The sequence below is a fragment of the Haematobia irritans genome, chromosome 1 (genome assembly GCF_050003625.1).
Source record: "Haematobia irritans isolate KBUSLIRL chromosome 1, ASM5000362v1, whole genome shotgun sequence".
NCBI lineage: Eukaryota > Metazoa > Arthropoda > Insecta > Diptera > Muscidae > Haematobia > Haematobia irritans.
Window position 1 is genome coordinate 8,382,025 of NC_134397.1, and position 15,710 is coordinate 8,397,734.

The following is a 15,710-nucleotide window of genomic DNA, read 5'->3' on the forward strand; positions in this document are numbered from 1 at the left end:
GATTATTAAAATGTTTATTAATAATATGTTTGATGTGTTTGTTTTTGGAATTTTTGTGTTTTACTTTTTTGGTTTCAAAAGATCATTTAACATATACACTTATTAAAAATTAAAAACTTAAGGCATAATGAAAAATTAGAATATAATTTTCCAAAAAAAAAAAGGAAAAAATTTCAACTATAATTATATAAAATTAAAATAAATGTATGTTTTCCGTGTGTATATATTTAAAATATATGTATTGGGTATACTTAATTAATAAATCTTAACAATAAAATAATAAAGGCAAGAAACATAAATTTAAGGAAATTATATACACAACTATATGTATTTTTAGTTTTTGGGGGAAAATTAGAACTAACAAAGACTAGTGGGTGATATTAAAAATTAAGATGTATTTAAAAATAAAACTTAACTTAATAAAAGGGGTGCGAGAGAGGGAAAACATTTTTTTTATAAAAGAAACTTAAATATATATAACAAGAGTTTTAAAGAAAATCTAATTCAAACTTTGGTTTTAAAAACATACGCTCAATGAGAAAGGGAATTCTTTTTTCTTGGGGATAATTTTTGTTTTTTCATGAACTGATTTAAAATTAAAAAAATATATATTTATAAAAATTACACATAGACACAAATGATTAATTTTTATTTTTTGTTTTATAAAAAATGTTTTGTTTTTTCTTGTTTACAAAAAAAGTGGGAAAAAGGATCAATGTTGTATGGATTTTAGTGTGCAACCTTATGTAGGGTGTCTTTGTTATGTTAGGTGTAATGTTCTGGGTCTGTAAAAGCATTGTTTTTAAGGCCTGTCCTAGAAATGCCTTTATAAGTATTGCCTTTCTGGTCTATAGGCCATTTAGAGAATTTGTGATTTTGGGATTGGATAAAAGGGGCTCTGGTTTAAGGTAATAAAACTCTTAACTTTTGGTAAAAATGGATCTTTTTTAACAGGAAACTTTGTCTATGTATAAATATTTTAACTATCTTTGTATATTGGCTGGCTGGCTGGCTTTTTGGTTGGTTGATTGATTGAGGTCGGTAATACAGTTTACACTAGTCTTATGTTTATTACCTTCTAAGCTTTCAATTAAAGCTTAGAAGCTTTTTAGTTTTAAGTGTTTTTGTTGTGTTAATGGTCGAAAGGAATGGTTCATGTCTTTTGTCTTGTCTTGGTCAAAAGGGTCAAAGAAAATTTTTGCAATTATCGTTTTTATGAAAAGAAATTAGTTTTTTTTGTTCATTTTGTTTCTAATAACAATAAGAACGTTCATAGGTGCCTTAACATTTAGTTAGTTTTTCTTCATATTTTCTTTTGAGGGATAATAGGGCAGATGTTTGTTGTCCTATCTAATGTTTGGCATTTTATTTTTGTATGAGGCTAAATTCTAATTTTTGCCTATTTTTATTCCTTATAATTTTAACGAACCATTTCAGTTTCTTTGTTTGTGTTTTGTAGGAGTGTTGATGGGGTTTTTTTGGTATTTCTTTTTGTTTTGTAGCATCATTTTTGTTTGATCCTGGTTGGTAGTCGTGTTTTCATGTGTTTCACATTTACTCCAATTGTTCCAAAAAATTTGGAGATTTAAAATATTCGGGTACTGGATCGTCGAGACGTGAGATTATTTTATAGATTGATTTCTTCCACGATTGTTCTGTATCTTTGCCACCTTGTATAGCGCGGAAAAATTCACGTAATGTTTGCTCCACCACAAAACGGAAATTTTGGGGAACCTTTTTTGTTGTTAATTTTTCATAATTGTTATGATAATAAAAATGAAAATAAAAAAATGGAAAATTTTCAAAATTAATAAAAGATTTACATTTTTTTTATAAATTATAAGAAATAAAGAAAATTTGTTCTTTTTTTTTGGATAATTACCTCGATATGATTATTGCGATTGTAGTGTAAATTTAAAACTCGATAGAGTTCACTATCACCACTAATGTGTAAATCTTCGGCACATTTAACACCTTCAGTAACAGCTTGACGGGCATATTTCTCCATTTGTATATAGTAAAATTCTCTGTAAATTATTAAAACAAATAAAAGCAAAATTAGTTTAAATCGTAAATTTTCAGTTTTTATAGATCTTAAAAAGAATTGATTTAAATAAAACCCCTGAAAGTATGCAATAAATTACATGAACATCCCATAACCTCTTCCAAAAAGTGGAAGCTAAGATTCTTATTCATAAATCTAAGGCATAACATTTAAATTAACTATCCAAAAATATCAATTCTGATCGATGAAAAACAAATAGTTTAAACTAAATGATAACAAAATTATATTTTCAAAATTTAACTGCCGGAAAGTATGCATATAATTTCCATGAGTTGTAATTCGTCATATAGCTCAGTGATTGCCGTAATCGCTGTTGTTATAATTGAAATGTTTCATCAATTTTAATAATTCATAAAATTCTGCCGCCTAATAATATGCTATTTTATCTCACATAATTCTGGTTTACCACTTTTTCAATAATTTCTGCAACCTATTTTTAGTTAAAAAAAATAAAAGAAAATGCTCATAAATTTAATATCTGTCATGCTCCAAGTTTGCTACAAAAATTTACGCTTCTTAAGGTTTTCTAAGCCTTAATTTCTTTGGATTCCCCCAGAGTCCTCGGCGTGTTTTTTCTTTTTCACTACATTACCGCATGTTCAATAAGAAACAGAAATCATTTGAAAAAAACAAACACCAACAACAACGACAATCTGACTGCCTGCCACTGCAATCTTTTGCCACCAATGTATAATAATGCTTCTGGTAGTTGTCATTGTTTTTAATCATTTCTTGTTTGTAATGTTGGTAGGCTGCTGCCTACTTTTAGGTGCAATCAACAATAAGCAATGCTACCGAGCATCGTATGGCATCCATAGTCCTTGTCTCGTCTCGTAGAACCGTTTCGCCGTTTAGTACCAGGGGGAATTTATTATTTAGCGCGTTCATAACTTGACATCTAGCAAGTTGTCAGGCAACAACAGTATAACGCCTGTTTATAGTCTATGAAGGATTTGGTGTGAAACAATAACGATGGGTAAAGGCTCTACGATAACGATAAAGGCGATGAAGATTGCAGTTTTATGTGTGCGAAATTGTTTGTAATTTTTTATTGTTGTTGAAAAAGAACAACCGAGATATAACTCACACAGCATGAAACGACGACGTCACAAGAAACAATCTTTTGAATGTTATTTTATTCATCGTTCTGTATTGCGAGAATTGTAAGCCAGAGCTTTGGGAAATCTTGAAATTAGCACGATTAAGAGTCTATCTAACAACTGGGAGAAGGGTGGGGCACATAGAATGATTGTTGGTTTGATGAGACAAGAAATCATGTGTGTCATAAATTGGAAAGAACAGTTAAATGATGTGTGTGATATGTCGAGGAAACTAAAAGAAAAAGTATTGAAAATCCTCCTAAAAGTATGCTTGGGCAATAGAGAATTAATAAATCCTTATGGTTTGAATAGAGAATTGAAAATAATTACCCAACTTTTAGTAATAAATGATTTTTTACTAATTTTCCCAGATAAAAGTAATAACAAAATACACAAAATTTTTAGAATTTTAAAATCTGGTGTGTTTTAGTCCTGAAATTAATTAATGAAAATTAAAAAAACAAGTCCTTCAAACTTAGAAAACATACATTTGAAAAAATCTCTTAATTTAAACAAATCCCCAACTTCAAATTCATTTGGAAAATTCTATTTTAATTTTTTAGGTTATAATATAATTAATAATTTTTGTTTTTTCTTAGCTCTTTATGATTTTCCATCAGTACTTATCATCCATTTGCTAATTACTCTATGCCTAAACGACAACTTCAATTTCTTTCAATTTGATAATTTAGCCTCAAAGTAGGCACTTATTCTAGAGGGAGCAAACATACAAAAGAAAGACACAAAAAACACAACCCAAAGCAATGTGCATCAGCTCTATCTCTATGGCATTCAATCTCAATTGAATTCTTTCAAGCCTACTTTTCATTGGCTTGGTTGTTGCTTGCATAAAAAAAAACGAGAGGAGAGAAGAAAACAAATAATCAGTTTCTTTGTTTGTTTGGATGTGCTTGGGGAGGATGGGGCCTTGGATTTTGCTGGCAAGCTGCTTCTTCATAATTTTAATTAATATTCAGCTTGTCTTCATCGTCTTCTCCTCTGTGTGCAATAACTTATAAGCTAATCTATGCCTAAAGCTTTTACTAATTAAATCCCTTCGCTCAGCTCGACAGAGATCCTCTGGTATACCCCGGCCCACCCTTGCCATATTCTAAAGCAGTGGCGGCTAAATCATTCTCTATGGTCCCATTGGTAGTCACTGTGTGTCCCAGTATTAAGTCTCTTTCTCCGTTGTGGTAGCTTGAGTTAATAAGAATACTGCAAATATTGTTGCATACTTTTGTGGGTTTTTAGCTGCTTTTTGAAGTGTGAGTGTGGGCGGCTTGGATGTTTTGTTATTGCTACCGATGCGGCTGTTGATGCTTCTTGTCGGCCTTTGTGCAATCGAATAGACATACACAAACACACACTCACCCACATACACACACACACTCTAATACAATATGACATGCACAATGGCCTAAGAAACCCCCTTAAGAACTGCAATCACTGATGTTTTTTTTCTGTTTCTTCGTCTCTGTGCTAAGCTAAGGCTGATAATGATGATATAAATATTTCCAAGAGTGTGTTTGTGTGTGAAAGTATATTATTAATAATTTCTTTTTTTCCCTGCACATTTGAGATTTATTAAAAATTCTTTAGATACAGAGACAAATGCATAAGCTCTACTGAGCTCTACAAGACAAAGACAAAGAAAGTAATATTCAAACATGGATTTGTGTTTTTTTCCACAATACATAAAGGATTTAATAAATTGCAGAAAGGACTTAATTTGTAAAAAAACATAGAGAGAAAGAGAAAGGTACAAAAAAACAAATGGCCTAAGAAATCCATTGCTTGGTTATGTGGGGGGGGGGGGGGGTGTAGGAGGAATCTGATGCTCAAAGAATACTGCAAATTATTAATAATGTCATATTAATCTATGCTTTCTCCTTTTACCAGCAATCCAATATTAATGCATTATGTCTATACTCTTGATAGATTAGATGTAGAAGGAGAATGGATAAAAGTAGATAAAAAAGGACAATGATTTTTATTACAAAGAAAATGAGCAAAACAATAGAAAATAGTGGTATTGAGGAAAAAAAACTGATATAATTGAAAAGAATAATCAAAATTTTAAGATTTGTTAAATGAAACTGTAGTTGAAAAAGCATAGGGAAGATATAAACTTTTAGATCCTAAAAGTAGGCAATGCAATTGCTAAAACAAATTAATGAATAATCGTTCAATTTATAGAAGTAGCCAATGTGTTATATCAGTTCAGTGTGTAGGAAGATATACGTTTATTTTAAAATACATTTTTTTGAATCCTCAATGTATGCTATAGAAAGTTGTCGTGAAAATTTTCATATAATTAAAATAATATATTTTTATAAATTATTGTCAATTGGGTGCTATTAAAGTGATTCTGTTTTTAATATCAATATTTTCAACCTTAAAATGTGGAAGTTTGTTCGTCCATTATATTTAAGTAAAAAGTCGGCCATAAAAATATAACTTTATAAAATCCCCAAAAATATGCTGTATTGTATAAAATATTTTTAATAAAAACCATTTTATAATACTTATTGAGATTATGTTCATTTAATATTTTAAAATGAAAAAGGGTAGAAAGTGATCTATAAAAATGCATCTTTATAAAATCCCCAAAAATATGCTGTATTTTTTAATTCTTTTAATTTATAAAAATATACAATTTTATTAATTACTAAACTAAACTCTACAAACAAAGTTAAGTGTCTGTAAATAATGGAAAAGAATTCAGCCATAATAACATCAATGTAAAGTGTCGACTTTAATAAGAAAAGAACATTGTTAAAAGGCCATTATAAAGGCTTCCAACATAGGCTCCCCTTTATATATAGAATAGAAAGAAAAACCCCTTAGGAAAGAATTTTCCACCAGAAGTGTTTCAATAGCCTAGCAATACATAATGAATGAATGAATGTGTTTTAAGTGCTTCTACATTTCCTTATGGGCCAACATCTTTGTTTTAGACATCGCAAAAGGATGGCAGCGGGAAGGTAATGGGGCAGACATTTGTTGTGAATAGAGGAGACTCCTTGTGATTTCTATGGCATAAATGTCAACACAAGAGCTTGTTGGCAAGCTAATTAGTTTATTTAAGATGGTGGAAAATTTTGTGTATTTTCAAGAGAGCTTCTTATATAACACACAACATATGGTGGGCCATACAAAGTCAGCAACTAACATAGAGGTATAATTATATTAGGAAAAAAAAACAAACGAGCTCCAACCCTCAAACCATCACAGAAAGCCACATACGCTCATAGAAGGAGAAGCACTTCTAAAACAACACACTCAAGGATGCGCTGAGCTAATACAAACATATATAAAAAGAAAATTGCATTCTCAACAGCGACAAGTACTGGGAGGTTGTTTTATTTTGTGTTTGTTTTTCTTTTTTTTTTTTGCATTACAAAAAAGGAAGCTTATAAAAGTGCACTTTCCAGTAGCTGTAGTGTTAGAGATAGTCTAAAGGATACTTAGGCATTTATTTTTCATATATTCATAGAGACATAGAAAGCGTCATGCACCAGAATACACCTTCTAGCAGAAAGGTCCTTGATTGTAGCTTGTGGAAAAAAATAACATTTTCGCAGGATTTACAAAAACAAAAAAATGAGAAAAGATCCTTACGGGTCCTTAGCTTACAAAACCCATGTACCCATGTGCATTTGCACGGTGTATGTTGTTCTTTTGAGGTTAAGTGTACTTTTGCAACAATCTATGCCTCTTGTTGTTTTTTTTTCTTGCACTTCTCCTGGGCCACTTGGTCTTTATATTATTAAGCCACCTTATGGATAACCCCTTGATGTCTTTCTCACCGCCATTATTTCTGGGTGGGAGTGTGGCCAATTACTTGATGCAATATTTAATACACATATGAATGTTTATTTTGTGAATACAGATTGAAAGATAACTAAAATAAGGAAAATTGGATGTCTTTCGAAAAAAAAAAAAATAAAAAAATCTCACAAAAAGGTTTTTTTATTTGAAAACTTTGAATTTATGGTTTAACTCTTCAATTTAACTGTATTATTTCAGCTGGGTATATTTTTCAGCCAAAGAACTTTAAAAAATTAAGGCTTATTTTTAGGCTCTGTACAATAATAGTAAATCAATGCAAACTTTGAAGAAAAGTGTGAAATTCAGCTAATTTCAAACAATAAATTAATCTGCCCAGAAGTATAGAAAAATATAACAAAAATATAACAAACGATCCTAATATAACAATTTTCTTAACTCAAAATAATATTCCGAATATTATTAAGATTTTTGAAATTTATTATATTTATTCTTTATTTGAATACAAAATTTCAAAAATGCCCAACACTAACTTTTCAAAGACAGAAACTGTATTTTTCAGCTCACATTTTTCATTTGCCTTCAATTGCACCCAACCCGTATCTGCTTTGTCATTTTAATATTCAACCAATATTTTGTTTCACATTCTAGCTAACCTACCCCTTCAGCTTCTCAGTCACAAACGTACAAAATAAGTTAAGTATATACGCTTAAAAAGATTATCTTTGGCATGCCCTTATATTGAGCAATTCATTGTAACCAGCAGACCTAAGCGAATGATGGTTTTGAATAAACAACCGCCAAAATTTTCAAAATTCCAAAAATGCCCAGTGAAACAGCTGTTGGTTTTCTACTGTTAGTAGTCAGTGCCATAGGGAAATCCCCCTTAAAGTGTGCCACGTACATTTTTTTTCAGGGACAATGAAATCACCTGGACTGAGATTGCTTTACCGTTCCCTTCTTCCTAAATCCTAAAAAGTATACATGGATATGTGTGTCACGTTTGTTCACAACACACAATACACCCCTAAAGGACAGCTGCTAAGCACCTTTTGACGTCTTGCAAGACGTTACATAGACAAAAGACCCTTACTCTCTTTTTTCACTGAGATTGACTGTCTTAAGAAGGTTTCAAAATTGCCAACATTTCAATTGTGTCTGTGTGTGTGTGAGGTTGTTTTTATTGCGCCATAACGCTCGTGTGAATATTGCACCTTTGCTTTTAGGAATTTTTCTTCGTTTTGCTTTAAGAAAAAAACACACAAAACAAAGAAGAGATTTATATAGTGCGTTCTACTGTTCCTAAGGCTTTGAGCTATTTAATGCGCAGGACTAAGAGGGGAGGTTCTTTGTTTTACTTAAGATTGTCTAAGAAATGTCTTAAGGATTTCTTCGCCTTGTCTTAGGGGTTGTTAAGTATGTATGGGAATTTCCTTATAGCGGGGTGTTTTGTCCTGCCTCATTTAATTCACAACCAGAGAGGGTTAGTTTAGGAATTTTTCGCTGTGGCTGTTTTAAGTTAAAATGGGTGGGAATTTCCGTGGCCTTTACTTTTAGTTTTCTTTTGTCTTACGTTTCTTGCCATTGGAACTTTTGAGTCAATGAAACTCATTATTATCGTTTTTTTTTAGATTTGTTTTGTTTGTTATTTATTCCTAAGTATTTCTATAGAGCAACTAACTGCTTGGTTGGTGTGGTAAAGTTAAATCATTTCCGGTGTGGGAAAAAAGTAACGGAAAGTTGAAATATTTTTGTAAGGAGAGAGAGAGATAGACAGAGGAAAATATCCTTTTATAATCAAATTCGTAATTATATAGTGTACAAGTATCAATGAGCTCAATTTTTCTTAATTAAAGACAAGACATTTGACTCCCAGTGGAAAGGTCATAAGGGGTTCTAATTACAGAAATGGATTATAAATATACAATCGAACCAAATTTTCAAAAACAAGCAGTCCTGAGGAAAATGCGAAAATCTCCGGAACATGCCCTAAAACTAAGTCTATGGAATGGACTGATATTGTTCTTTTTTATTGAAAGTTGTTTAAGCTTCTACATATTTATGTTTTTCCCTTTAAATATTTTTTATCTACTGTATTTTTATTATTATTATTTTAAATTCGTGTAATTTATTCCTTCAATCAATACGTTTTTGATCGATTTTGTATTATTTTTTTAGTTAATTATTACAAATAAAAAAATAAAAATTAATAAAAGCATATTCAAAGCAATATTTGCCATTAATTTAAGTAATTAAACGTTTAATTATTTTTTTTTAACCCTAGGATAGACTACTTGGTCTGGCCAGACCAAATTTGATTTTGAGCGTTTAGTGATCGAAAGCTTATCGCCTATCATAGGGTTAATAATAAATGTGAAAATTATTATAAATTCTTAATATATATTTCTTTATAAACATGTTTATATTTAATCGATCTGTTATTGAAAATATAAATATTTTTATAATAAATGTTATATTTCTCCGATTTAATGTTTGCCCTGAATATATTTCAATATTTCTTTTTATATATTCTTGGATTAATTAATGAAATTTCCAAACCATTTTTTATAATAGGATTTTTTTTATATCTTTATATAACATTCATTAAAAATTCAAGATTACAAATTACACCTCCTACAATTGGTCCTTTACATACTTCATTATGTCAATTGGCTCTTCATTCTTTATTCTTATTCTTTTATTCTCCATCAACAATTCATCTCAAAATGCATTACATTAAAAGTCTAACAAAACGACCATCATCTTCAGATTCAAAAGACAATTTTCACATATGCAAAAAACTCATGAAGATTTCATTAAAAAAATTTGTCCCTGTTTTACCGGAATAAAGATGCAATTAAAAAATTTGCGTATTATGCAAAATTATTAAATATACAAAAGCCTCTTTAGCCACTCAAACAACACCAGTACTAAGAACAGCAGCAACAACAACAACAATAATATGAGCAACAACACAAAAACCTCAAACTCTTAAAGATTCCCCCACAACCTACATATTTATACACAACACATTGGTCCCCCTCCCCGCTCACCCTTTACCAACCAGCTATACAACAGATCTAAAACAGCCAACCAAACAGCCACCAATACCCACCCACTATATTCAGTAAGCTCTCACTTCAACCAATGCCAGCCATCAAACCTAGCAAATCTTTCATTCTCTCACTCTCCCCCACATATCGTACAAAGCGAAAAAGAACACCCACGCACACACAACCTCATTCACAAAAGAACCTAACACAATTGTCACATAGAATATCATTGAATGTGGAGTGAGAGTGAATGGGGGGGGCGGGGAGACCAAGAGATATAAGGAAACATATCTAAAATCCTATAGATACGAGTAATAAGGGGGGTTCTTTAGGCATTTACATTTGGTGTGGTGTGTGCGTTTGTCTATGAATGCGAATTTTACTGGTTTTGGTGCGTTTTATAGGCACTTTTTTCAACAGCAAAGGATTTTAGTGAAGGGGTTTCATATGCATACTTTTTCACTTCTAAACAGGTGCGTGTGTTTGGAAACAAATAATGCATAAGGACTCGCTGTTTGTGTGTATGCGCGCGTGAATTGTTATGTGCTTATAAAATATGCAAAATGCTTATGTTTAGTCACTTAATATTGTTGTTGCCTTTTCTACAATATAATCATAATAATAATAATGAAATCATAATAAACAAATGCATAGAAGAAGAAAAAAGAGCAGATCCGTATATAAAACAGAATTCTATTAGGCTTTTGACACCTTCAGCTATTCTTGTATACCGTGAGAGGATGAATGAATGGGATGCATGGGGGTGATGAAATAATAAAAAGAAACGAACGGAAAATGCTAATTAGCTTTGCCTTATATATGAGTGATGTATATGTGTGAGATTTTTCACACATTTGCATAAATAACGGTTATATCTCCTCATCTGTTGTATATGCAATTTCCGTAAAAGAAAACACTATAGAAATGTTTAGGTCTTTTTAAAATTAAGAACTAAATATTAATTGGGAGGAAGACAAAATATATAAAAATTTAAATAAAATAGAAGTTATCTAACCATAAAGAGAAAAACAAAGATCTGTATTGTATTTTTTAATCAAAAAAAAAAAAAAGGAAAATAACGGTATCCTAGTGATTAAAGCTGAGGTGTAATATTTTTTAGAATTTTTATATTAAAAATGTTTGTATAGAAAATGAAAAAAATCATTAAATCCTGTATAAATTGTTTTCAATGAAATTTTTATCCATTACTAAAATAATTAACAATTTTGTGGAATTAAAGTTTTTATTATTTAAAAAAAATTAAAATTTTATATTAAATTTAATTTAAATGGACCAAAATAGTTCATCAAAAATTATATGGATTTTTTCCAATTTATATAAATTTTTCTTCTTCAAAAATATTTGTAGTAAATTCGTTCAACTGAGCCCAGGTGTTAGCTTAAGGGGTATTGTTTTTTTCTTTTAAAAATAATTAATTTAAATATGAACACATTTGAAACTATCGCAAAATTGTCGATTCTGCCTTCAAATTTTCCAATTTTTTATAAATATTTTAATAATAATAATAATTTTCTTAAATGTTTGTTTTGTACTTACCGGAAATTCGAGAACCATTTCACCAATTGTGCTGTGTTATTCTTATTGAATTTGATATCGGGGAAATACATTTTCAACACGGATGACGATGGATAACGCACCCAAAAGAACATCAATTTCGCTTTGCGTAGATGCATTGGCGTCAGCGTCGATGAATGCGATGTTGTCAATGAATCGCTATTTTTGCTAAAATTTTTGTGTACCATGGATAGAAAAGTGTTGGTCGTTTTGTTGTTGTTCCATTCAAGGAGAAAAATAGATGTAGAAAATTTCACAAAAAATTAGCAAACATTTTTTTTTATTGATTTTGGAATTTTCATACAATAAAATTGTTTTACAAAACGTCAAATGAAATTTGAAGAATTTCCAAAAAAGCCAACAATTTGTTTTTTTAGGTCGAAAACACAGGCAAACAGATTTGGTAGAGAATAAAAAGGAAGAAAAAGAAAAAAACATACAAGAACATAATGAATAAAAATGCATTGACAAAATTAGCTGAAATTTATAATTTTTATTAAAAATCTAAATATATATATATATATATATATATATGTATATAAGAGAGTTTGGCGTGCTGTAAACTCTTTCACTCTAAACCACTGCCCTAGGGCGGATTTCATTCATTCATTCGTAAATGAATGGAAAAAGGTGAAAAAACGTTTTCTATAAGGTTCGTTGATTATCCCCCCCCACCCTATTGATAGAATGAAATGTTTGTAGGATATCGAGAAATATGAATAAGAAATTTCTCATTTGTACACTTAAAAAAAATATTTTGTGTAATATTTAAAATTATAAAATATAGTTTAAAAATAAATAAACTTAGAAAAATAGATACCATAATTTCGGTAATGGTAAATAAAATATATTTGGGTCAAAATACAAAGATTTTTTTAATTTAAATAAAAAAAATTTGTATAATTTAAAAAATCAAACTCTAAATTAAAAATATATTTGAATACAATTATAATTGAATTTCACTATAATCATAATATATTTGTTCCCAAATTTTAGCAGTGTCTCTAGGTTAATGTAACGAAACATACCAACAACCACAATAACTTTGCTATTTTTTTCTATTTGTTATTTTTGTTGTTGCAATGTTGTTTTTCCAACAACAACAGCAGCAGCAGAAAAATAAGAAAGAAAGCAAGGGGAAAGAATCGCAAAAAATCCTAACTGAACCTGAGTGCATTGATTGATTTTGAATGCAATGCACCTTGATTGAAACGTTACCAAAGGAAAACCAAGAAGAGTTTGAGTTTTGGGAGGGCTTGGCAAATGGTCGCACTCACTAGGCACTATAGTTGTAGTAAAAGTAAAAGGTGCTGATGGTTGTTGGTTGCACAGATTGTGATGATGCATTGCATAAGGTTGCCTGGTGTGAATATGAGGAATAAGGGGCTAGCAGGTTGGGGGTTATAGAGGCCTATTGGGGTTAGGGTGGGGGGCTTAAAGATTTGTTGAAGCATTTTGTAATCAATGGATTGTTGATTCTTTAGCAAAAATTCTTAAGTTTATTTCCAAGCTACGATTTTTGTTTCTCTCATTTCCATGGCCTGATGACGGTAAGCTTTGCATGGGATAAGTGGGAAGGATGTATGGATGGGTTGGTTGGATTGGGTTGCTTTGGGTGGTTTTGATTTGAATAGTTAAGTGATTGGGGTTGTTGAAATAAGGTTTTGATTTCACTGCTACTTATTATAAGAGATTGGGTTGCTTGCTACTGTTCTTTTGCTGCATTCATTCAACGATTTGGCTTGTTTTCTGTAGCAACTACTTAAGGCAGCAACTTGGGCTCTTTTTTGCAAATGCAATAAAAAGACACTTGATTGGTTTCCTGTATAACGAACATGAAATACTAAGAAATTTAAATGAATGGAATCCCATAAAATTGGAGGGGGTAGGGTATTCCTACTAGACAATCTTCTTAGATAGGGTTTAAAAAAATAAGGACTCAGTTGCATAGCTCATTACGATAGGATAATCCTTAAATTTAACATTCACCTTTTCCCATAAAAAAATAAATTAAAAAAATGCTGCATGCCAAAATATATTGTGAACTATTATGGGAAACTGATCAAAATTTAAAGTGAACTTCAAAAATTGGATAAAAATATATATTTTTTTTTAATTTTAAAACACCTGACAGAAAAATAAAACAATAGAAAAAAATATTTAAATATTGTTTTGTGGAAAATGTATATAATTTTTGTGTCAAATCAATTTTTACAACAACCCTTTTCTTTAATATTCACCTTTTTCCCAATTGAAAAATGTAAATTTAAAAATTAGAAAAAAATTGCATGCCTAGTAAAAACTCTTGGCATGAGAACCTTGGCTAAGATTTAAAAGTTTAAGGAAAAACTTTAAATGGAAAACAAAATTCTTCTTTAACCAAAATTCTCATAACCAAACTAAATATTTTATTGTTTGATAATATATTTATGGTTTAGATATGTACTCACATCATTTGTTGTTTCAAAAACGAAATGGTCGGTTGCATTCCATCGAATTGCATATCAGCCGAATTACAATCGGAACTACGATCCTGAGCATCCATGGCAGCACGCAAATGGGCACTGTAGTCCGGTGAGCCACCATGATGGGCGGCAGCCAAGAGGGCCGGATGTAACATGGTCGAGGGATGTGGTGGCAGTGGCGGTGAACCATCACGGGTATCCATTAAGCTACCCAAACCACCGGGCGGACTGGACGACATTTTGATGTGATGCATTTGAGCGGCTGTGGGCGGGGCATGAGGGCCATGTGGGGGCGGTGCATGAGGATTAAAGAATGGACTGTAGGGTGAGAAGACTTGCGATTCATGTAGCGAAGGATTTGGTATGGCGACCGAGGTGGGCAACGACACGGGCAACATGGGTGGTGGTGGTGGCGGCACATTCGGATGGAAAGCGGGCGCTTGACTTCGTGGTGATGGACTTTGGGCGGGTGTGGTATTGCTGTTATTCTGGCTGTTGCTTTGATTATTGCTTGACCCCGTCGTAGGAGGGCAACCATTGCTGGCGCTATTATTGCTAGCATTGCTGTTACTGTTCAACGAGGCGGGATTCATGGCAGCATTGCCATTTGTATTGCAGGGTCCATTCATTTGTTGTTGTGATTGCATCTGTTGTCCATTGGCCGCATTGAGGGAGTTGGGTCCATTGACACCACCTCCTCCACCCACACTAGGTGGCACGAGACCATCTTGGGCCAATATGCGACTGACGGTGCGTGGCGTTATACGTGTGTCGGTCACCTTATGACGTTTCTTCTTGGGTGTCACCACCAGACTGAGGGCCTCATTCTGTTCCAATTGCTGTTGTGCGGCCAATTGTTGCTGCTGCTGCTGTTGTTGTTGCTGCTGCTGTTGCGTTTGCTGTTGATCACGTGGCTCGGGCATACAGAAAGGATTCAATGGTTGGGGTGCTCCTGCTCCGGACGTCATGGAGTTATAGAGAGCGGCCGCTGCTACGGGATTCATACCTTGTGGTGTCTTCGGTGCCTGAAACATTGCTGCCGCTGTGGGCGAAGGTCGTATATGAGGTGGTGGTATATTTATGGTACTTAAGCTATTGTTGTTGTTAGTATTTTGTGACGAGGCTACATTCGTCAAGTTCATATTTAGATTGGAATTCGAATTATTTAGACCATTGAGGCCATTGGTCACGCCAGCAACATCACCTTGCATATGGGATTGATGCTGCTGATTGTTCAGATTTTGTTGGCCCGAGGCGGCAGCAGCTGCCGACATAGCAGCCGCTGCAGCAGCATGATGCATCTGCAAACCCATGGCCGCAGCAGCGGCGGCCGCTGGCGAGGGAAAGGAGAGCTGATTGCCGTTAAGGCGAGGCGCTGCTATAAGACTCTGACAATTCTGAGCATTCAATGCCGCAGCCATGTTGTTAGGAGCATTGGGATTTTGAGTGTTGGCCAGAGGCTGACAGACTTGGGCATTCAACGTATGCTGGGGCACATTGACCTGAGGGCCATTGCCACCGGCTTGCATGTGGCCACCCAATTGGGCGGCCTGCTGCGTTGCTTGCAGAGGATTATTGTTAGTATTGGATTGATTGGAATTATTTAAACTATTCGTTGAGCTAGTATTATTGTTATTAACTAAGAGTAGAGTACCAGTAT

The 15,710-nt window shown here is 32.5% G+C and overlaps 2 protein-coding genes across 4 annotated transcripts in view; both read right to left on the minus strand.

The window, feature by feature from the left end:
- Window positions 1-216: 216 nt before the first annotated feature.
- The window catches only part of LOC142220175 (homeobox protein prospero-like), a 163,977-nt gene continuing 148,483 nt past the window's right edge, over window positions 217-15,710 (minus strand). For 2 of the 3 annotated variants that reach the window (XM_075289160.1, XM_075289161.1), the window contains 4 exons: window positions 14,036-15,092; window positions 11,568-11,753; window positions 1,883-2,027; window positions 217-1,734 (listed from right to left, as the gene is read on the minus strand). In XM_075289160.1, coding sequence (XP_075145275.1) covers window positions 1,555-1,734; window positions 1,883-2,027; window positions 11,568-11,753; window positions 14,036-15,092 — 1,568 coding nt within the window. In that variant the 3' untranslated portion in view covers window positions 217-1,554. The remainder of the gene's footprint in view (window positions 1,735-1,882; window positions 2,028-11,567; window positions 11,754-14,035; window positions 15,093-15,710) is intronic. The other variant, XM_075289162.1, reaches the window with a different exon arrangement.
- Window positions 15,097-15,685, minus strand: LOC142219688 (uncharacterized; the record flags this gene model as incomplete). Its single annotated transcript, XM_075288561.1, has 1 exon — window positions 15,097-15,685. A coding segment is annotated over exon 1 (483 nt), but the record flags the coding sequence as incomplete, so codon positions are not given.